We start from the raw sequence: 24,261 nt of genomic DNA, 5'->3' as shown, positions 1-24,261 counted from the left end.
CGAGAAAGTTTTATGACTGTAAGACACTCTACTTTGATATGTTATGTTTTTGGGAATGCCAAGTACTTCAACATTTCTTTAATATAGACATAATAAATTTTGAGCCTATATAAAGAAAAAAATTGATTATTGCCTTATGATAATGGAAATAACTAGAACATTTTAATATGTTTGAAAGAATAGATAAGGTACTAACTGTCCATTTTCTATAGTAAATAGACTTAGTTTGAAGACGGTTTTTCATTGTACGTGTTCTGCAACTACATGAATACGTTTTTAATTTTCCAGCTTAAATTATTTTTTTTCTGCAACTTGCAAAGTGATTTGATTACCATGTTATATCTCTTTTATTGGCGGCCTAAAGTCTGTCAGGCTTTCCATTTGAAACCCCTGTTTTCAGGAGTTTATGAGCAGACATTTGAAAAAAAAAATATTAACCAGCCAAAAACTTGGCATTCATGATCTTGGTTCACTATAAGGTACTTGCTTTAACAGAATTTTGAATAGTCAGCTCTTTTTTTTTAAAGTTGTAAGCAGCACAAAGAAGAGTAAAGGAATTTCTTTGTCTAAACAGATAGGGAATATATTTCCAGACAACTTGTTCCAACTAGATTTACAAAGCAAACTTTCCCCTTCTAGAAATCATCTAAATATGTATGTTCCTGTGTTCCAGTTCCCACAAGATATTGCCCCAAGACTTTGATTTTCCTTTGCTGCAGTTCATAGCAAATGCCCTCTGTCCCTGGTCTCTTTTCTGTCCATTTATGCTTTTAGAATTCTCCCTAGTATATGTTATTTTTAAAATGGCTTTAAATTTTGGCATTCTTTAGCTTATTTTTCCTCCTCCTTGCAGTGCCTACTTGAACAAAAGAGTATATGACTTTACCTATTGGTTGAAAAACAGTATTAATTTTGAGAGAAGTTGTGGTATAAATAGCAGTGATTTTCTTGAAATTAAATTCTGAAATACAGACTTTAGAAACTATTCTGAAGAATTGTCACATCTAGGGCAGACTTTTAGGCAAGTTTTCTTTCTTCCGTCAGTTGTGGATGTCAGCTTGAGTACTTTCACAATCTGTTTTTAACCCACTGTCATTTGCATGGTGAACACTTAACTGCTATTGGCCCATAGAGGTGTTTGTGGGTTTTTTGTTGCTTTTATTTCACTTCTTTTTCTTTAAAATCATTTCCTGAAAACTTAGTACAGAGATGAAACCTACAGCAGGAAGCGAGATGATCTGGAAATCTTTACTTTTGCTGCACTCTGAAGATTATTTGCTTCAGGCAAGAAATTTTTGGGTGCTGCTGAAATTTCAGAGATCTGGGAAAATGGGGTAATAACATGACACCAGCTCTTAAGCAGCAACATCTGCTGTGGTTCAAAGCCACACAAAGAAAGCTGCTTAAGCAGTTGAATATTTTGGACTGCACGGACAAGTGTGGTTCGACTGCAAAGACTGCAGAGTAGAGGAAACTTAACGTTTTAGAGAAGTTGTTAAAAAATGGAGTCGTGGAAGATGAGCATCTTTAAGCGACAGACATCATCTTGTCCTCCAAGCTATCGAAGATCTTTGTCAGAACCTGCTGATGCAAATTCAGAGATAGGAGCAAGCTTAAAGAGCTATCCTTGGCGTGGTCCAGTGAAAAGCAAGAAGAAGAAAAATGAACATGCTGCTTCCAGTCTAGGAAAGCCACTGGGTGCTTATCGGTGGCAAACACATCCCAGCTATAGGTGGAAAGGGAGCAAATGGGAGAGGTTGGAGACTAATAAAAAAGACTTGGATGAACCTCAACAAAAGGTCCTGCCAAAGATGGTTGGCAATAAGGCTTCTTCCTCTGCTAACGAGGTCTTTGGAACATCAACAGAGAAGCTGAACCTGGTCAACACCCGGTCACTTCGGGTTCCGTTCACCAGATCTATTTCAGAGCCAGAACCCCGCTGCAATATCAGATTTGTTAGACCGTGGCCAACTTCAGGGAGATCAGAGGAATCTGAGCAACAGGGATATTTCATTCGTGGCATTTTCTCTACTCTTTCCAATGGCTTCTCCAGGATGCTGAGTCTAAAAGGAGAATCAACCAATGAGCCAGTAAGAGAAGGTATATTGTGATAAGGGGAGAAAGAAGGGATGGCTCAATTTTAATTAGTATTGAAATTTTAATTGTGCTTTATAATAAGATAAACCATTCTGTTTGTTCATTATAAAACAAATTTATTTAATTTGAATTTTTAACAAGTGATAAACCTGACTTCAGAAATCCTTTTTCAATGAATAATAGTAAATAATAGTAATGAATAGATTTGGTTAAATTAAGGATTTTTTTTTTTCATATGTTAAACTCTTGAATTCTACTTTGGAGCCTGTATAAAAGGGTTTTGTTTTGTTTTGCTTTGTTTTTTAACCCTTTTTTTATCTCCATTGATAAACTTTTGTAAGTTAAGTGAGATTTGGAGGAGAAATAATCAAATACTTTCCTCATGAGAAATTTGAGAATTAAACAGAATTTCTATTATTATCTTTTCATAAAAACTAACAAATATTATAAGAGAGGACTATTTAGAGCAGAATTGTATTGATAGCTTTTAACTGGTTGGAATTTGATTTGCTTCTGTCATAAAAATACACAATTTGAATATGGAAGCGAGATGCAAATCTTGAATTTGTTCAGATGACAACATAGAAGCTTGTATTTGATTCATTTCAGCAAAAGAATCATCACTTTAAAAAAATCATTTAGGACTTCTTTAAATTTAAAAATATTTTATATTGATTTTAGCATTGTTAAATCCAAAATAATAACTCTTAAAGTTTTATGTGATTGCCTTGGAAATGATTGACCTTATCTGCTGAACTATTTCAGTTCTGCTTTATGACCCATGTTTGTTTGTTTGTTTGTTTGTTGTTTTTGGAAACCTCAGCACTGAAACTCTGATAATATCTGCATCCAGCTCTTGCTATTAGAATACTTGAGCGAATCTTTACTGTAAGGTTGACCACATCATGAAAGTTAAACTCTTTAGAAAATTATGGGAGTTGTTGAAGGATTTTGTTGTCGGAGTACAGCTTAGTTTCTTTTAAAATGAAGATGAAGAATGCTAAATGGTGACATATCAGTAAAAAATTAAAGAGTTTTCCAAATTCAGTATTCCTCCTGAGCCTTGTCCTCCCTAGATTTTCTTTTGCTTAGTGAGTTTTAAAGATACTATTAAGTTTATCTTTTTTCTTCTTACCCTTCGTTTATAAGTAATTACCAAGAGTAAAATCTTATTGATGTGCCTGTATTAACATTCTGTTGAGTTTTTGGAAGACTAGGTTGTTGGATTTCCTTGGATGCCAGTATGTGTGCTTCCCTGGCAGGTGATGATAGGATGATATCAAGGAGTATCAAAGGAAATTAAAAGTTTGAAATAAATTCTTAGGATCGGTGCCTCTCAACAGTTAATGTGTATGCATTTGATAAAAGAAAGCTATAGGATTTTGGAGGTTTGGGTGGGGTCTTTTTTTTTGGGGGGGGGGTTGGTTTTTTGGTGTTCATAAAGATTTTGGGCTTTTGTAGTTAATTTTCAGTTTCTAGTAAATTTGCCAAGCTATTGACTGCCTAGTATGTGTGATGTGCTCAAAGATTATGTCCCTACTTTTTATACATTTATGGTTTACTTAAGGAGATACAAAATATTCTGCATTTATTACATTCTTAATATATTTCCTAATATTCTTTATCACTTATAATCATAGAATAATTATACATGTGGAAGCATAAAAGTTTAAGGTGCTATTAGGAGGGATTTCAAGTCAGTAATTAAATAACAGTACAAAGTAGTCTTTCCAGTCAGATCAACAATTTTAATTAAACAAATACTATGATATCCTCTAAGTGCTTCACCAGTGAAGATTCAAGCTCTTAAGACTGAAATGTGCTATTTAATACAAAGACTGGAGCTTGTTCTTGTCCGGAGATCTCCTTTTCTCTGTGGGTAGTAGGTCATACTCAGCAGAGAGTCCCATGTCCATGCTTTTCTAACCTTCTGCAGGTGTGAATCTTCCTGCATTTCTCATTCCCCACAAGAGAAGGATACAGATGGCTCAGGAGACCTGAATTCTACTTCCATTTATGCCAGTTATCATCTGCGAAGTTTCACCTCTGAATCTCTCTTTACACTTTGCGGAATAGTAATGCCTTTCTCTCAAATGATAGACAAAATTTGAAAATATTATGTACATTATAGTTTACATAACATCTATTCACAGATGCCATGTGAATATAAAGTGTTCTCATTAGGGTTGCTATTATAGTATTATAGCAAGTTATGGAATATTAAACCGTAGATGTCTTAAAGACTGTGTTAAGAAAATCAACATATTTCTTAATTTGAAACCTACGAGTGTTTGTTACTTTTTTTCCTCAATATGAACTGTGGATGCAAGAGGCATTAGGTAATGTTGTATGTATTTAAAGTGTGTAAAACAGTGTTTGACACATAGCATTTGTTCTATATATATATTAGGTCTTGTTTCTGTTAGGAAAATGAACTTAAACTGATAGAGTTTAAAAAAAAAAAAAGGCGGGAGGAAGAAGTAGAATACCTGATGGGTGTTATAGGTAAAAAATGTAAGTAAATTGCAATGTTCTAGTCTTAAATTCTGTGTATCCAACCTTGTTCTGAGCATTGTATATGTTCTGAGCATGAACAGATTTCTTGTTCCATAGCTGACCATAATTACCCTCATTCTTTTTTTTTTTTTTTTTAAGATTTTATTTATTTATTTGACAGAGAGAGATCACAGCAGGCAGAGAGGCAGGCAGAGAGAGGGGGAGGGAAAGAAGCAGGCCCCTGCTGAACAGAGAGCCCGATCCCAGGACCCTGAGATCATGACCTGAGCCGAAGGCAGCGGCTTAACCCACTGAGCCACCCAGGCACCCAATTACCCTCATTCTTAAAGCAGTGAAATATATCATGCTCAGGGTCTCTAACCAGTTTAAGAGGGAGAAGCTCAAAGGCTTCACTACTATTCCACATTCAACCTTCCAGTTGTGTAATATATATTAATTTATCTGATGTAGGTCAGAGAATATGTAGGTCAAATGATACAGTATAAAAAATATAACTTGCACTTTTTATAGTTGAAAGTAATTCCAACTGCTTTGGGCCAGTGTCTAAACACTAAGTCAACATGTTTTCAATAGTGGAAGTAAATTGAAACACCAGTAAGAGAGGAGTAACCATAAATCCATCGCAGCATATCAGATCAACAAAATATCATAGGGCCTACTAGTTGCCACTTACTAGCTATGTGAAATGGTAGAAAATACTATGTAACTGTAAACATGCATGGAATGTAAACTCTAAGTTACTGCGAGGTAATTTCATTCCTAAATTATTTTTCTTCCTCTTTCAGTAGGTAGAGATAGGAATGAAAGCTTAAAAAAAGAAAGTAGGAAAGGAAATTAAATATACCCCATGTAGTTCTCTATTTCTGATTATAGTTTATGTCTGGTTAAACTGACATTATTTGTAATGTCCTAGTAGTAAGAATATTGTCTTCCCAGTTTTATGTTTTTAAAGACCCCTAACTTGGGAATTAGAAGACTATTTTTCTTTCTAGATAACTTTGTTTTAATATGCTCATTCAATTTTTTAAAAGATTTTTCATTAAAAATCTTATTGGAAGGGACTTTATACATTAATTCAACAACTGTAACATTGAGTCCTAAGACAGTGTTCTTAAGTGCTGGGAATATAGCACATTATTTTATTAAGTAACTAACAGCTTCCTCATTTATTCTAGGAAATCAACCAAATTAGAAAAAAAAAAAGTACTGTACGTTCATAAGATGTGCATTCATAAACAGTGCTGAGTATTAATTAGTATAAGAACTTACATAGTACCTCAGATCTCTATAATTGGACCTGCTCTTTACTCTTCATTATAAATTAAAAGAGGTGTCTGCAAAATACAGAGAAATATGTTCCTTTCTGCCATTTCTCATAAGAATCACTGTACTTCAGGGATGTCTGGGTGGCTCAGTCTGTTAAGCATCTGCCTTTGGCTCAGGTCACAATCCCAGAGTCCTGGGATCAAGTCTTGCAGTGGGTGCCTTGCTCAATGGGTAGGCTACTTCTCCTTCTGCCTGCCTCTCCCCCTGCTTGTGCGTGTTCTGTCTCTGATAAATAAATAAAATCTTAAAAAAAAAAAAAGAATCACTGCATTTCAGTGATTTAGTGTAACACCTACCTAGCTAGGATATTAGCTATTAATATTTGCTGTTAATTAGCTATTTGTATTACAGTATTAATATTTGCATTTTGTATATTAATATGTACCAAATTATTCTTTTCTACATGACTTCAGCATATGTTTAAGATATTCTGGGAATCTCTGTTTAAAAATTGTTCCTGGAATTTCTCTTTTTTAAAAAATTATTTTTATTATTATTAACATATAATGTATTATTTGCCCCAGGGGTACAGGTCTGTGAATCATCAGGATTACACATTTCACAGCACTCACCATAGCACATACCGTCTCCAGTGTCCATAACACAATGGAATTTCTCTTATTTCATAGATTTTTCCATTTCTGTAAGCAATAACATTTCCTCCCTCATAAAATCAAATAAACTTTTCTCCAATTATAAAAATAAAAAATCATCGTATAAATTTTTTCAGAGAAAAATATAAGGAAGACCATTAAAACCATACACAATCCTTAGTAACTAATGATTTTAATTTTAATTAAGTAATTAAAATTTCTAATTTTATTTTCAGGTACCAAGCAGGTTTATGATTATAATATACTGCTTAGTCCTTGTTTTGGAGTTAGATCTGAGGTTAAATTCTGACTCTTCCTCTTTTTAGCCATAAGGTAGATATAACTTACCTAATTCTATTTTTTTTAATAATAAAAAAAATAGAGCTGGCCCTAAGAAATGTTTCAATCTTAATTTTACATTTATGAATCATTTCTCTCTGTCTGTCTGTCTCTCTTTCTTTCTTTCTTTCTTTAAAGATGTATTTGTTTATTTGAGAGAGAGAGCACAAGAGAGCAAGTAGGGAGGTAGGGAGGGAGAGAGAAAAATCTCAAGCAGATTCCCCATTGAGCATGAAGCCCGAAGTGGGGCTTGATCTCATGACGCAGAGATAATGACTTAAGCTGAAATCAGGTCAGATTGGACTGACCCACCAGATGGCCCAGTCATTTCTTTCTTTCTTCCTTCTTTTTTTTTTTTTAAGATTTTATTTATCTGCACCCAATGTGGAATTCGATCTAACAACCACAAGATCAGGAGTTGCATACTCTATCAACTGAGCCAGCCAAACACCCCTATAAATAATTTCTTAAGATAACCAGTTTTGTCTAAGTGATATTCACTAAATGTGTTCTCAGTTCTGAGTATTTTATTTTAGCTTTTTATTTACTAACTGTTTAGTTAGTAGAAGAACTATTGCAATATTTTTTATAACATGTAGAGTTCCCACCGAAGAGCTGTATGTGTGTATGTACACTTCCATTTGTTTATAACTTCTTTAACTTTTCCATCAGGATTTTGAAAATGTTTTTAATAAAAGAAAAAATAAACCATCATGTATTTTATACTTGTGATTGAGCTCTGTTTTTAATGCATACTGTATAGTTAATTTTAAAGATGATAATATAGTATGTTGATTTTTATACTGAGCTCTAGTTTATTACTGATTATTTATCTGATATTCCTTATTTTATTTTATTTTATTTTATTTTTGATATTCCTTATTTTAGAAGCAGAATATTTTAGGGGAAAGAAAAACAGTCTTTGGAGACACGAAAACCTGTTTTAAACTCTTTGTATATGTCATCAATTATAGTACTACAATAAATATCAATAAAAAATATTGGCTCAGGTCATGATCTCACTTTTCTTATCAAAAAAATATTGCCATTACTGTAGTATTACAAATAAGTAGACAAATGAATGAGTTAGTTCATTCAAAAATCAGACCCATAAAAACTATGGGTGGGAATGAAGAACGATAATTAAAACAATTAAAAATATTTTTAGATTCTGGCTTTGCCACTCATTTTTAATGTGACCTTGGGCAAATTACTTTGCCTCTATTTCTTCTTTTGGAAGAGGAAGTAATACATACTTTGTAGTTTATTGTGAGGATTAAATGGAATAGGCTATGTACAGTCTATAGCCCAGTGCTTGTCAGGTAGTAGAGTTCAATGGAAGTTAATGCCCAGTGATGTACTGGAGCCAGCTTGCAGAAGTCAGTCTATTAATGGGTATCTGTTCTCAATTACCATGTAGTGACATTGCATTGATACCTTCAAATTAACCATGGTAGGGCTATTAATACCTCAGAAATGTTGCAAATCAAAAGGTGGTGATGGTTGTGGGTGGTAGTGTTTCAGAAGCGGTAACTGTTAAATTTTTAGCAACATACCGCTGGTAACACTTATTATTATTTAAATCTTTAGAGTTAATAACCAGTATTACAGGAAATAGGATTTTGACTCTAGATTTAAATATACTTCTCACATTAAGAAGTTTCGTATTTGATATTTTAGAGTATCGTTCAAAGTTGAATACTGAGTTGTATTAAATTGGCATATATTGAGATGTTTTTAAAAAATCATTCTTTTTCCTATTGTTTTACTATCATTGAAATGTCTGGGATAACCTATGTATGGTGGGCGATTATTTTAAGGTGTTTTTTACTGAGGTGTGCTAGCACTTTTTGTTAAGATCATTTTTTTGTTTAATTTTGTTTTGGTGAATCACCTTAACTCAGATTACACAGTAATATTTTTTGGATCCTATTATCAAGTGATTTTGAGGTCAAAATTGTTTATTGCTTTTTTAGCCCTTTGAATAAAATGTAATCCTCTTCTAAATTTTAGAATATAAATAACGCTTTAGAAATTATCTCTATTGGGGGCACCTGGATAGTTCAGTCAGTTGAACCTCTGGCTCTTGATCTCAGCTCAGGTCTTGATCATAGGGTAGTAAGTTCAGACCCCATGTTAGGCTCTGCGCTAGGCTTAGAGCTTACTAGGAAAAAAAGAAAAGAAATTATCTCTAGTGAATTCATTTATGGTGTTTTTATTAATTTAACAGTTTTACTTCAAAATGACTTAAGTTTTTGCAGTCACTATTATTGATAACTTTTTCTGCTTGTTTCATTTTAAAATTATTTTCACCTGGATTTTTAGTTTATTAATATGTACTAAGTAAAATTACCTTCCAGTGTTAAGAAAATGAGTAATTATTTTTGCTTCATACTTAAGTAAATCCAGTAAATCCAACTAACATAAAAATTCAGCTACTTATTAGGCATAATTGATTAAAAAAAAACCTTATTTTTATTTTTAGTTTACTTCCCTCATTGAATTTGTACCAAAGGTTCCAATGAAGATGTTCTTTTTTTTTTTTTTAAAGATTTTATTTATTTATTTGGTAGAGATCACAAGTAGGCAGAGAGGTGCCAGAGAGAGAGGAGGGGAAGCAGGCTTCCTGCTGAGCAGAGAGCCTGATGTGGGGCTCAATTCCAGGATCCCAGGATCATGACCTGAGCCAAAGGGAGAGGCTTTAACCCACTGAGCTACCCAGGCGCCCCCCCAATGGAGATATTCTTAAAAGTAAAATTTTCTTTTTCTTTTTGTCTAATTCTTAAATGATCAGATTTCACTCTTTCCATGTGGTTTTGCAATTTCTGAGCAACCTGACAAATGAAATGGAAAAAATATGTGCTTTATGTGTGAAGACTTTCCTTAACAAATAACTGGCCAGCAGTGGGCGACTTTTTTTTTTTTTTGCTAAAATAAAGTTATTTAAGTTACATTCACCAAGTCATAATAAATGTATAAAAGAAATAAATGTATAAGAGAGAGCCCAGTATCCTACGTAATAAAATTTATTAGATTATGTAATTATCTGAAATATCCTAGTCCATTTCCTAAAAAAGATTATTTAGCTGTTATCCCATGTTCTGGCTGCCAGTATCTCTTTTAAAAATGCTGAATTTCTGGAAATTTGAGTTGTTGAGCCTTTTATTACCAAACCCTGAGATAATCAGAAGACATTCTTTGCTGAGATACTAGGTGCATATTCTCTATGTATAAGATACATAGGTTAAGTGTGGTCTATGGTAGTTAATGGTGACATCAGTGATAGAGTAGTTTTTCTAGACTATTCCTAATAATCTTGAGTGCTGAGCCACCTATAACCTAGGATAGAATTTATTTCTTCATAGGCAAGTAGTCTGGTGGTTCACATGATGCCATAAATTTGTACCTGTCTCTCAGTGTTAGAATTTGCTATTAATCTCAGTTTCCAAAATCAATTCTAATGTTAGGGCCTAGGCTAAAAACTAGTAGAATTTTTGATTAACCATTCTAAAACTTGCCTTGTCATCCAAGAAATATTTTTTGATGTATGTTGCAACTGGGTCATTTTTTTACTCTTTAGGCCTTTAAAAATGAATAGTTCCTTGGTTTTCTAGTAGTCTTAAGAAGCAAAAAACAAAACAATAATAACAAAACAGGATTCAGTTTTGGTTTTAAATATTATCATTAATAATTTATTTCACTGGCTGAAACCTAATGGTGTGATTTATACCAAACAGTAGTTATCTCTGGTATTTACCTTAGAGCAAAAATTTCTTAATGTAACTGGATCTGGATCTTTAGTTTTGACGCCCCCTTTTCCCCCTTCATCACCAGCAACTAAGGATGACACAGAATGAATGTAGCGCATCATCCATGTTCTCCTCGTATACAACATGGCGAGGAGGCAGATATGTAAAAGATAACGCAATCTCTGACAACATGTCATTTGAAATAGGTTTGGATTAATAAAAATCTCCCAAGTTAAGGAAAGGAATTAGGAGTATTCTTCACCGGGAACAATGTGAGTGTCAGGAGTACATCTAGGGAATGGTGAGAAGTTCACAAAGTGAAAAACATAAAGAGTGGGCATGTGAGTAAATGGAACTACAAAGGAAAGTAAGTTAGTGTTGGAAGAGTTCTATGCTGAATGTCAAGCCAAGGCTTTTGGATTTCAAAGGTAACAGATTCTTTTTTTTTTTTTTCTTAAAGATTTTATTTATTTATTTGACAGAGAGAAATCACAAGTAGATGGAGAGGCAGGCAGAGAGAGAGAGAGGGAAGCAGGCTCCCTGCTGAGCAGAGAGCCCGATGCGGGACTCGATCCCAGGACCCTGAGATCATGACCTGAGCCGAAGGCAGAGGCTTAACCCACTGAGCCACCCAGGCGCCCCAAGGTAACAGATTCTTAAAGTAGAAGCTAAGTCTCATTATTTTGTAGAACAACTTCATGTTAGCATGGATGATGGACTGATGATGATACAATTAAATTGTGTCAGAGTTTAAGACATAATAGAAGCCTAAATTAAGTTTCAATAAATGATGGTAGAAATTCCAGTAAAATGGCATTTCTGAGGTAGACGGATAGAATTTCTACAATAATGCAGTAGGCAAATAGGGATCAATAATAACAAAGTTTATAGATTTAGAACATGGTGACATTTTTAACTAAATTTGAGAATAAAGAAATAGAACATGTTCAAAGGTGGAGGCAGTGGATACATGTTTAGTAATTTCTATATGCTTGGTCTTTCAACCTGAGTATCTGATTTATCTGATTTATTATATGCATTTATCTGATTTATTCCTCTGAATAATCTTGTGACGTAGTTGGAAGAATTCTCCTTTTAAAAGTAACGAATTAGAAAATCAAAAAGGTTCCATTACATCTCTAAGACTGCCCAGCTAGTTAAGTGGTGGGTCCCAGGTTTCTTCTGACTTCAGGCCGCTGTTTTTACCTCTCCATTTTTGTGGCCTTCTGAGCATATGATGTCTGAGACATTTTCAAGAACCTGGGAGCATCTGCCAATTGAGCACTAAGAAATAATGGGGCAGCAGCTCAGCAGCAGAGATCAGTTTCCATATGAAGGTTTACATTTGGGAATCATGAGCATATGGATGGTGAAGCCACAGGAGTGGATGAAATCACTCAGGCAGGGGGTGTGGGATTAGTGAGTGTCAAGGCTTAGCACCCTGACCTTGGCACATCTGGCCATCTTATTTGAGGCTAACCAGAGTCTATCAGCAGAGGCACTCAACTTTTATGATTATAGATCAGGAGTTTACCCATTGTGGCGGCAGGCTTACTATTCATCCTTTTATACACTCACCTTATTTATTTTTATTTAACACCTTTATTGAGATATAATTTACATACCATACAATTTATTCAAAGTATACAACTCAACTTTCAAGTTGTGGTAACATATACATACCATAAAATTTACCATTTCAATCTTTTCAAGTGTAGAGTTTCAGTAGAATTAAGTACATTCACATTTCTGTACAACCATCACTACCATTCATCTCTGAGTCTTTCATCTTCCCTAACTGAAATTCTGTTCCCATTAACAGTAACACCCCTTTCTTCTCTCTCCCCAGCCCCTGGTAACCAGTGTACTTTCTGTCTCTAAGAATTTTACTACTCTCAGTATCTCGTTTATGTGGAATCATGGTGTTTTCACTTGTATACAATTTAATTGTGTTTAGTATATTCAAAGAGTTGTATAACCACACTGCAATAAATTTTATAACATGAAAAAGAAACTGTATTTATTAGCAGTCACTTTCCAATTGCCCAGTGCCCTTCCCTGACCATAGGTAACCACTAATGTACTTTCTGTCTCTATAGATGTGCCTGTAGATTTCATATAATAGAATCCTATAATATGTGGGCTTTTGTGTGTGGCCTCTTACTAGAATAATGTTTTCAGGGTTCACCCAATTTTATAGCATCTGTCAGTACTGTATTTCCTTTTTTTTAAAAATAATATTTTACTTATTTATTTGACAGAGAGAGACACAGAGAGAGGGAACACAAGCAGGAGGAGTAGGAGAGGGAGAAACAGGCTTCCCATCATTGAGCAGGGAGCCCCATGTGGGGCTCGATCCCAGGACCCTTGGACCATGACCTGAGCTGAAGGCAGACACTTAATGACTGAGCCACCCAGGCGCCCCTGTACAGCATTTCCTTTTATGGCCAAATAATATTCTATTATATGGATATAGCACATTTTGTTTACATATACCCTCATCAGTTGGTAGACATGGGCTTATTTTACTTTTTTGGCTGTTATGAATTATACTGCTATGAACATTCATAAACAAGTTTTTACATGGACCTATGTTTCATTTCTCTTGGGTATTTACCCTTGTATTTTGTAAAGGATCTATCCTGCATCCAAAATAAGGATGTGGTGTTTTGAGACTTTTAATTATATTCAGTTTTTCATTTGTTTTCTAAATATGTTACAGTCTTGCTATTTGATTTGTGTTTCATATCTGTGTGTTCATTTATTAAATGTGTAAAATACAAGATTTTAGTCTTCATTGGAATACTTTGAATAATTAACAATTTCCCACACCTGTGTTTTTAGTTCATTATGATATAGTGTTTCCCACTGGTAGCTTGATTAATGAACATGGAGGTTTGTCTTCATTGCCAAGATGATTGTCATATTTTTATCTGCCTGAGGCAGTTTTTAGTCAATTTCTCACGCTCAGGGCTGGTATATCTTTGTGAGGAAGCAAAGAGAAGAGTAAGATGAGTAATGACTCTGAATCTATGATTATGAAACCTTATCCATATGAGTATACAGGTTCTTAGTGACGGAGCTTGAGTCAGTAAACCACAGGCATTTTTTCCTGTGATTCTCATGTGGATTTAATCATTGAGTTATCTTTAGTTTGTCTCTTGGTTTCCAACATATAGATTTGAAGATGATTATTTACTCTCTTGCTTTTACAAAACAAATCCTGTGTTTGGTCCATTTTTTTAAAGATACTGCCACTAAAATGTCAAAATAGTTTGAGGCTTTAACTAAAACAATTTTAACTAAGCACAGTATATAACCACAACCTTGGCCAAAATAAAGGGTATTTTGAATGCTATGTGTGTGGTTTGTTGTTCTGAAGAAAAGTGGTATCTGGTGGTTAGAACATATGAATTGCTGTCAGCATTTGTGGGTTTATTCCCAGATCTGAGCTTTTTTTTTTTTTTTTTAAAGGAGGCGTAGCCCATGTCTGGTATACGTTTAATACAGTGTTTTATCTACTATAGATGTACAGTACATACTAGTGATGATTTTATACCACTGGCAGAATAATATACAGCAAATTGCTGACAGTAAATTAAAATAATAATCACCAATGGTGGTTATTTAGTGATTCCATTCTTCAAACTTTCTTTGAGAAAGGCATGATTAACATTCCCAAGTAGTAGTGATGGTATTTTAAGCATCTTATAATGAATATTTAGACAGTATTTAGTATTCAAAGTATTTAGAAAGTATTTGCTCTCTATCTAAGGGACTACTGAAAACTCTTACCTTATGGAACTCTTCCATTTCATAGTAGAACTGGCCAGAATCTTAAGAGTAAGGAACATTTTTAAGATTGTGTGATGATTCTAATGTGTGAAGACGAGGCATTAGTATTCTAGTATTAATGTTTTATTCACCTCCATCCTCTTGATAGCATCCTAAACCAGGAGTTTTAAACAATAAGCCTTCTTGTAATACTACTGGTCCTTGAGTTGGATGGAGGTGTTCTGCCTTGAAAATAAGGTAATAAAGGTCCCTTTCTCGTTTATTAAAAACAGAGTGATGGCATTTTAAAAAGTTATTTTCAATTTAAAAATTTTAAAATATTTCTTAACATTTTGGTAACTGGCTATGCCTATAATAAAATATAAAGTATTTAAATGAATCCTGATTTATAGATTTGATTATTTTATATTTAAAAGTAACTTATTGAGTTGCTTTTTAGCCCATGAATTAACTTTAGGGCATAGCTTTTTTTTTTTTTCCTTCTTCTTCTTCCAAGTTTTTATTCAAATTCTAGTTAACATACAGTGCATACAGTGTAAGACTAGTTTCACGTGTTGCATTTAGTGATTCCTTACTTACATACACATTTAGTGCTCCTCCCAACATGTAGGACATGGCTTTTCAAAGAGTGTTTTATGAATACCTGTTGTCCACAGTGAACAGGGGTTGGTTGCTAGTAGAAATCATGATTGTTTGCTGGGTTATTAATCCTCTCTCGTCTTTACTCCAATTTATTGGATTGACAGTTATGCTTCAGATATTGCTATTAGTCTCTAACTTGAAATTGTATTCCTTTGAATAATGCTTTCCTGTTCCTGTCCTCTACTGAATTCTAAATGTATCATTTTGTTCAGCCAAAAGGAACTTAATATTTTTTTCTGAATCCCATGTCTTCTGAAGCCTAGTATTCATTACATTTTTTTTTAAATAATGAGGAATGTTCATTGAAACCCTATTAATAGGACCATTTTTGTTATTTTTAGTCAGTTTTCTTTGTCAGCATTAGATTACTTTAAATATTAGATGCAAAAGGACCTTTTATCCAAGAGTAAATAGTATTGGGAAAATACCACTTAAAATAAATAATTTAAAGCAGTTGCCAGAAATTCATACTAAATAATGTATATGTGTGTATATGGCAGGAGGAGGAGGTAGTGGATGTTGGAGAATTTATCTTGAGAAAGTGTGAAGTGGTAATTTATGGAATTTTTTTATTTCAAACAAAATTTGGGTTATAACTGCAATTGCAACTACGCACTCATTATTAAAATCAAGAACTAGAAGTGGAATTTTATTTGTAATGTTTTTTTCTGAACAAAAGTGTGTGATTGCAGTATGACATCCTTCTTCCCATTGTACTTTCTCTGTGCAATTATTTTATTACTATATTTATGTGTGTGTGATTATGTGTATATATAACAAAATCTTTAGAAGAATCTGTTCTTTCTCTTTTTAAAAATTTGTACCCTTTTCACTACTTGGAAAAGTAGGCCCCTGTCCTATATTCTTTTGTGGCATTGTTTTAATTTAACAACACAGTTTAAAAAATAAAAGTGTAAGAGAGAAAGCACCAGGTAGATTTCTGGGGGAAAGAATAATAGTTTATAAAAAATGAAATAGGATGAAGTTATGAATGTATCTGAATATTTAGATTTTGATAATTATGCTTCCTTGTGGAGTTCTATATTTTTAGTATGTATATATCCTAAATGAATATTATTAACGTAAATTGTGTCAGCACTTGGGGTAAAATGAAGAGTGCTGAGTAACTATATTAAAGGATGAAATGCTCTCTATAGGTGTCAAACGATCTCCAAGCTGTGTTATAAAATAACAAAAGAACTGCATATTTGGGGAGTTCTTTGTAGTTTTTAGACCCTTTCATATGTGATAAAGTGTACATTGTGGAGAAAGGAATAAGTTTATTTTATGGGGAGAAACAATCTGTATGTGGGGATAAATGTATTTCCTGAAGGAAGCTCTTTCTCCTTTAAGGCATCTTTAGATTTAGAAATGAGAAATGGGAGACCCTGTGAGTTTGATATCTTCTTCCAATTTACAATCTCTATTCTTCTATCTTTAGCTTAACTAGAATAAGTTGAGCCTTGCCCATGGGTAAGATTCAGTAATTTTACTGAATACCTTCCTTTTCTCTCTCAGAGATAGACCAAAGATTACAATGGGAAAGTGACCAAAAGGTGGCATCAAAGGGTGATCCAAGGGTGGCAAGCAACCTACCAATATCAATGCAGTATCTTGGGTGAATTTACTTACTCTTCATTTGACTAACTGTTAAATGCAGGTGACAATAATACAGATGGATTTTGCCTCCCTCCCTAAACACATATGCATTTGCAGAGAAGTATATGGAGAGGCTGTAGTTGGACTGCTTAGTCTGTAAAGTTCTTTCCAAATGAAAATTCTATGTTTTCTTGCTATGTGTTTATCTTGAACTCACTCCTCAATTCGGTGGGTCACTCACTCAGGGAGCACAACAATAGGTCTGTTTCTTGATTTGTTCACAGTGGTTTTGAGTGTATTTATATAGTTTTCTTAGTGATTGCTCAAGAGCTGTTACAATATTCATATGTGACATCACACTTTATTGGTTTCAACATTTTACCACTTTGAGTGAAGTATGGAAATCTTTTCTTCCATCTAGGTCCTTTACCCTTCCTGCTTTAAAATATCATTGTCTTGAGTATAAGATGGTATTGTAATTTTTGCTTTAATCAAAAAATATTTATAAGACTCATGAGAAGGATAGACTATGTCCTCATATTTCTGCTTTTTCCATGATGTTTTTCTTCTTTTATGATTCTCTAAAATTCTTCTTTTTGTCATTTTTTTTTTTTCTGTTAGAAGAACTCCCCTTTGTCATTCTCTAAGGGTACATCTGTTAGTAAAAAATGGTTTTAGCTTTCCTTTGTCTGAGAATATTTTTATTCCCCCTTCATTTCTGAAGGATAATTTCACCAGGTACAGAATTTGCAGTTGACAGGTTTTTTTTGTTTTTCTTTCAGTACTTGAAAAATGTCTCACTTCTGTCAGGCCTTGGTGGTTTCGGATGAGAAATCCTTTGGAATTTGAATTGGTTTCCCCAATAGGTACTATCTCTCTGTTTGCTTTCAAGATGTATTTGTTGTTGATTCTCAGAAGTTTAATTATGATATGTCTTACCTTGGATTTCTTTGGGTCTGTCTGTCTATGTTTGCTCAGCTCCTTGATGGATAAGCTTATGTCTTTTGCTAACCCTTCTGGGAGGACTTCAGCCATGATTTTTTCAAATACCCTTTTATTCCTATTCTGTTTCTTCTCTCCTGGGCCTCCAGTCATATGGATGTTTGATCTTTTAATATTGTCCTGCAGGTCTTTGTTCTTCTGAAATCTATTATTTTTTTCAGTCTGTTTTATCTGTATAGTTCATATTTAGTAAATTCTGTTGATCTGCCCTCAAGTTTGCCAAATCTTTCTTCTGTCATTACCATTCTACTGTTCTGCTGTTTCAGTGAGCTTTTTATCAGTGTTATTTTATTTTCAGTTCTATAATTTATTTATGGTTCTTTTTTGTAACTTCTATTTCTTTGTTGTGATTTCTTAATTTGTTCCAAGAGAATTTCCTGTTGACCGTGAAGCACTTTATGATGACTTCTTTGAATTCCTTCTCAATTTAAACATCTGATTCATCTCAGTTGATTGTCACATTCAAGTTGTAATATTCCTGTTTTCTGGTATAATATAGAATTTTTTTTATTGAATCTTGAATATTTAGCTATTAGGAAACTCTGGGTCCTATTAAATCTTTTATTTTATTAAAAAATTTTAAAAAACTTCAAAAAATCTTTTATTTTGGCAGGCTGTCACCTATATAGGTTAGCATGCAGCTATAGGTTTCTGTTAAAGGGTATGATCCATTGCAATACTATTTGGTCTCCTTAGTTTATCTGGGCCTCCTCATAGACCCTGCTGGTGTTAGGTGAGGGACTGAAAAGAGCTTCCCCAGAATAAGCCATCTTTGCCTTTTCTCCCTCCCTAGGAGGGAGAAAATTGTCTCCAGCCGATGGGGACAGAGAGGCTTCCCAGGCTGGGGCTGCTGAGGCAGGATTCCACTGCCTATAGGAGACAGAGAACAGTTACCAGACTGGTCTTATGTTGTAGTGGGACATTCTCTCCAGTGCCCCACTTAGCTACCTACTGGGTCTCACTGGGGAGTGTTTCTCTTGACTGCTCAGTTTGCTCTCCCTATCAGTATGCCCTCCCCAGTGCTGGTAGGCTTACCTAATGTTGTCAAAAGGAATGAGCCTTTGTAGGCTACTTTCTGTTGCTAAGTTTGGGGCAAGGCCTGGGTTACCTTCTCTTGAAGAAGGGTTATGAGATGCCCTGCCATTGTGTTTGTCCAGTCCTAGGGCCCTCAGCATGTCAGACTTATTTCCATTTTCAGAATTTTTTTTTTAAGATTTTTAAATTTTATTTGGCAGAGAGAGAGCAAGCACACAAGCAGGGGGAGGAGCAGAGGGAGATACAGGCTCCCTGCTGAGCAAGGAGCCTGATGTGGCCCTGGGATCACGACCTGACTTGAGCCAAAGGCGGATGCTTAACTGACTAAACCTCCGAAGTGCCCCTCTATTTTCAGAGTTCTATGGCTACCTTTTGAAATTTCAAAGTTTATAGTGACAATTATTAGGAAGTAGTAGGAAGAATTGAGTCTACACCGTGTTGTCTGGCCCAAGACTCTTTCTTAATTGTTTCTCATATTTTCTTCAGAAAGACTATGTTGCCTTCATCCATATAAATTTTCTGCAGTTGTTAAATGATATAGCTCTTCTATATTCTTACTTACCATAGCTTTTACATGGGATCTGAGCTCTTTCCCAACATAGATCTCACTAGCTTTTTGAAATTCTGTCTCCTTTGGAAGACTAACAATTTAGTTGTTCAGTTATTTTGCACTCTTCAGTATTCAGCAATGATCAACAATGGGTTCAAATGGGGATTGATTTTTTTTTTAAGATTTTATTTATTTATTTGACAGAGATCACAAGTAGGCAGGGAGGCAGGTAGAGAGAGAGAGGAGGAAGCAGGCTTCCCGCTGAGCAGAGCCTGATGCGGGGCTCCATCCCAGAACCCTGGGGTCATGACCTGAGCTGAAGGCTGAGGCTTTAACCCACTGAGCCATCCAGGCTCCCCGGGATTGATTTTTATCTAGTGAACATTTTTGTGTTTGATAACTTTAATTTCTGTATGAAAATTTATAACTTTGAGAACCACAGTGAATATTTATATAAGTAAAAACCTTCCTAGATACCTATGTCTTTATGGTTTTTAAGTTGTTATATTATTTTAGAATTTAAAAAAAAAACTTGGATATCCTCTAATTAAACTAAAGTCAGTAAAATAAAGACAAGATAAAACACATGCTTAATATTAAGCTGACTTTATAATTTATAATCTAAACAGAGAGACATATGATATTTGAAAAGGGCACCACTAACAATTACTTAGGGACAACATGTGTAATCTGAGACAAGTGATTATCTACCTAGACCAAATTGCAAATAAGTACAAAATCTAGTTTGATGAGACTGCAAATCTTTTGACTGCTGGGGGTAGTTCAGATGTAACATGATTGTGGATTATAGAGTCAAACCTCTTTGGTTCAAATCCTGAGTTTACTATTTTTTTTTAATTTTTAATTTTTTAATAAACATATAATATATTTTTATCCCCAGGGTACAGGTCTGTGAATCGCCAGGTTTACATACTTCACAGCACTCACCAAAGCACATACCCTCCCCAATGTTCGTAACCCCACCCCCATTCTCCCCACCCCTCTCCCCCCAGCAACCCTGTTTGTTTTGTGAGATTAAGAGACACTTAGGGTTTGTCTCCCTCCCAATCCCATCTTGTTTCATTTATTCTTCTCCTACCCTGAGTTTACTATTTATTAACAGTGTGACTGTGATCAGTTTATTGAAATCCTCTGAGCCTTGGTCTCTCTATGTGTGATATGGGAGTAGTGATAATACCGCAGGGCTGTTGTATGGCTTAAAGGAGATTATGCATGCAAAGTCCTTCATACAGTCAGTGGCTAGCACTCAGTAAACACCAGGTTTCTTGGTGTCCTTACTGTTGTTATTTTGTAAAATTCTAGGATCAGAAAAGACAAGGGTTAAAAGTGAGGTCTGGTAGTTTTAATGGGAGATTAAGAGTCAGTATGGGGTTCTATTTCTGTCTCCTGATTCTCTCGGACTGTCTGGGAAACGGCTTAACCTTTTTGTGTCTAAGTTTTGCCATCTAAAGCTAGAAGAGTCTTGCCATCTGCTCACTTCATGGAAGATGGTAAAGAAAATTTTTGAAAATGCTTTGAGATCTGTAGGAGAAAGGTGCTACATAAATTGATAGCTTTATCTGCATTGACATTAACTTGCTCATTAAATATGTATAGTTTTTAATCAGCTTAACTAGTAATCCAAAGCTACTATATATGTATAATGTGGGAGTATTGATACTTCTGTTAAAACATTTCCTTTTGTATTTTCTTCATTTAAAAACTGTAGATCCTTGTTGTTGCATTATATGAGAAATCTATATAAAAATCACTATATAAGTTCTAGATATTAACTGAATAATTTCTTATTTTTCTACTTAGCTTTAATTAAGATATAGTTTTGATTTCTTTTAAACAGAAAAGGATGAAAGTGACTCCAGAACCCAACATGGGGCTCTGTCTCACGACCTGAGATCATGAGCCAAAATCGAGAGTCGGATGTTAACCAACTGAGCCACCCACGTGCCCCAGAATCGATGCTAATTTATATATATATATTTTTAAATAAAAGAAATAATTATTCAAGAGAATAAATACTTGAAAACTTGTGTAATCTAAAAAACTATCTTAGGTGGGTTTTTCTTTAGATAATTTCCCCATAATTCACTTTGAGATTGTGATTTAGTTTGAATAATTTTTATTACAAAAGTAATTCTGGGGGCACCTGGGTGGCTCAGAGGCTTTACTCTGACTTCAGCTCAGGTCATGATCCCAGGGTCCTGGAATCGAGCCCCACATCGGGCTCTCTACTCAGCAGGGAGCCTGCTTCCTCCTCTCTCTCTGCCTGCCTCTCTGCCTACTTGTGATCTCTGTTAAATAAATAAATAAAATCTTTAAAAAAAAATTCTGGGGGTGCCTGGAATCTAGCTCCGCCTCAGGCTCTCTGCTCAGCAGGGAGCCTGCTTCCCCTACCTCCTCTGTGTGCTTGTGATCTCTCTCTCTCTCTGTCCAATAAATAAAATCTTTAAGGAAAAAAAGTAATTCTGAGGAATTGACAGAAATTTAAGATTTGAAAATAAAATTAACTGGAAAATTAAACTTATGAAATGTATTTTAAATGTAAAATTGGAATAATAAAAATCCAAGTATAGGTCATGAGTATTCAAATAATTTACTTACTCTGAGATTTTTCTATTGATTTATACATGAAAGAGAATGTTAGGATAGGAATAACTTATCCCAGTGATAGGGCAATATGAACAATGACATTTAAATAAAATGTAAATGCTATATTTTAATGTTTATAGTTGCATGAGGATTAGAAAAATAAAGATAATTTTTATTTAAGTGTACTTTTTGGGATATTTTGGGATTGGCAGTTAGTCCCTTTGTATCTTTTTGCTTTAGTTACATATCTCTGAAATGCTACCAAAGATTAGAATACAGACTTTGGCCCAGAAAACTCAAGAAGGAATTTATAGATAGAAATTAAAGGCAAAAAGTTTATTGTAAAATTTCGAAATGGATCAGATGCCATCACAGTCTGCCATCCATTTTATTAATCTATAATCTGAGGGTTCTTCTTTAATACCTCATTTTCCATTTCTGTCACCAAATCTAATTCATCAAGTCTTTTTTTTTTTTCTTGTTTGTTTCTTTAAATATTTATTTATTATGTCCTTTTTAAAATTTTTTCTACCACCATGCTGGTTCCAATTGACTATCTTAGCCTCTGTACTAATTTCCTAGGGCTAATGTAACAAATTACCACAAACCATGTGACTTTTTTTTTTTAAAGATTTTATTTATTTATTTGACATAGAGAGAGAGAGAGATCACAAGTTGGCAGAGAGGCAGGCAGAGAGAGAGAGGTGGGGGAAGCAGGCTCCCTGCTGAGCAGAGAGCCCGATGCAGAACTCGATCCCAGGACCATGACCTGAGCCGAAGGCAGAGGCTGAACTCACTGAGCCACCTAGGCACCCCCCCAAGGGACTTAAACAACAGAAATTTATTTATTTTCTCACACACAGTTCAGGAGGCCAGAATTCTGAAATCTGGGCATGACGACTGTTGGTTCCTTTTGAAAGCTTTGAGGGTGAATCTCTTCCATGACTTTATCCTAGCTTAGGTATTCATTGGCATAATTCATGATTAGCTTTTAGCTTCATCACTACAGTCTCTTTCTCCATCATCAAATGGACGCCTTCTTTGTGTGTCTTTTCTGTGTCTTCAGATCTCTCTATCCCTATAATAATATGAGTCTTTTTTTTTTAACATCTTAATTTTATTTTATTTTTTTTTCAGTGTTCCCAGATTTATTGTTTATGTGCCACACCCAGTGCTCCAGGCAATATATGCCCTCCTTAATACCCACCACCAGGGTCACCCATCCCGTCACTGCCCTTCCCTCCAAAACCCTCAGTTTGTTTCTCAGAGTCGACCGTCTCTCATGCTTCATCTCCCCCTCCGATTTCCCCCAACTCACTTTTTCTTTCCTTCTCCTAATGCCCCCCATGTTTTTCCTTATACTCCACAAGTGAGTGGAACCATATGATAATGGACTTTCTCTGCTTGACTTATTTCACTTGGCATAATCTCCTCCAGTCCTGCCCATGTTGATACAAAAGTTGGGTATTCATCTTTTCTGATGGCTGAGGAATATTCCATTGTATATATGGACCACATCTTCTTTATCCATTTGTCTATTGAAGGGCATCTTGGTTTTTTCCACAGTTTGGCGAGTGTGAATATTGTTGCTATGGACATTGGGGGTACATATGGCCCTTCTTTTCACTACATCTGTATCTTTAGGGTAAATACCCAGTTGTGCAATTGCAGGGTTATTGGGTAGCTCTAATTTTAATTTTTTGAGGAATCTCCACACTGTTTTCCAAAGTGGATGCACCAACTTGCATTCCCACCAATAGTATAAGAGGGTTCCCCTTTCTCCGCATGACTCTTAATCCAGTGTTTCTTCATCTTTACTTGACATTTTACAGGAAATATAAGACAGTCCAGGACAGTTAGACAATGGAAAGAAACAAAGGAATTCAGGGCTCCTGGGTGACCCAGTGGGTTAAGTGTCTCTGTTTGACTCAGGTCATCATCCCAGGGGGTCCTGGGATCCCATGCCTCAAACTCCTGGTCATCAGGGAGGCTGCTTCTCCCTTTACACCCACCCCTGATCCTCCCACCCTCCTGTTCACATTCCCTCTCTCTCTCTCTCAAATAAATATAATCTTTAAAAAAAAGGGGGGGGCTTTTAGATTAGGAACAAAAATATAAAACTTTCTCTATTTTAAAGATTGAGTGATTGGTTGATTTTAGAAAGGCAGAGAGTGCAAGCAAGGGGAGGGTCAGAGGGAGAAGAAGAGAAGCAGGCACCCTGAAGAACAAATATTATTAAAATATTTAATATTATTAAAACAAATATTATTAAAATACCCAAAGCAATCTACACATTTAATGCAGTCCCTTTCAAAATATCAACACCAGCATTTTTCACAGACCTAGAACAAACAACTCTAAAATTTGTATGGAACCACAAAAGACCCTGAATCTTGAACAAGAAAAGCAA

At 34.8% G+C, this 24,261-nt stretch overlaps 1 protein-coding gene across 8 annotated transcripts in view; it reads left to right on the top strand.

The window, feature by feature from the left end:
* The window catches only part of RASAL2 (RAS protein activator like 2), a gene marked incomplete at its 5' end in the record, with an annotated part of 358,965 nt that overhangs the window by 119,172 nt on the left and 215,532 nt on the right, over nt 1-24,261 (top strand). For 4 of the 8 annotated variants that reach the window (XM_082704132.1, XM_082704131.1, XM_082704130.1 and 1 more), the window contains one exon: nt 1,146-2,100. The exons of the other annotated variants lie outside the window; for them this stretch is intronic. In XM_082704132.1, coding sequence (XP_082560258.1) covers nt 1,503-2,100 — 598 coding nt within the window. Of the gene's footprint in view, nt 1-1,145; nt 2,101-24,261 lie in introns of those variants that run through there. 8 annotated transcript variants of the gene reach the window in all.

Source organism: Mustela nivalis (assembly GCF_964662115.1).
Source record: "Mustela nivalis genome assembly, chromosome: 16".
Taxonomy (NCBI): Eukaryota; Metazoa; Chordata; class Mammalia; order Carnivora; family Mustelidae; genus Mustela; species Mustela nivalis.
Note: the sequence above shows the minus strand (reverse complement) of the source record. Positions and strands in the feature narration are given on the sequence as shown.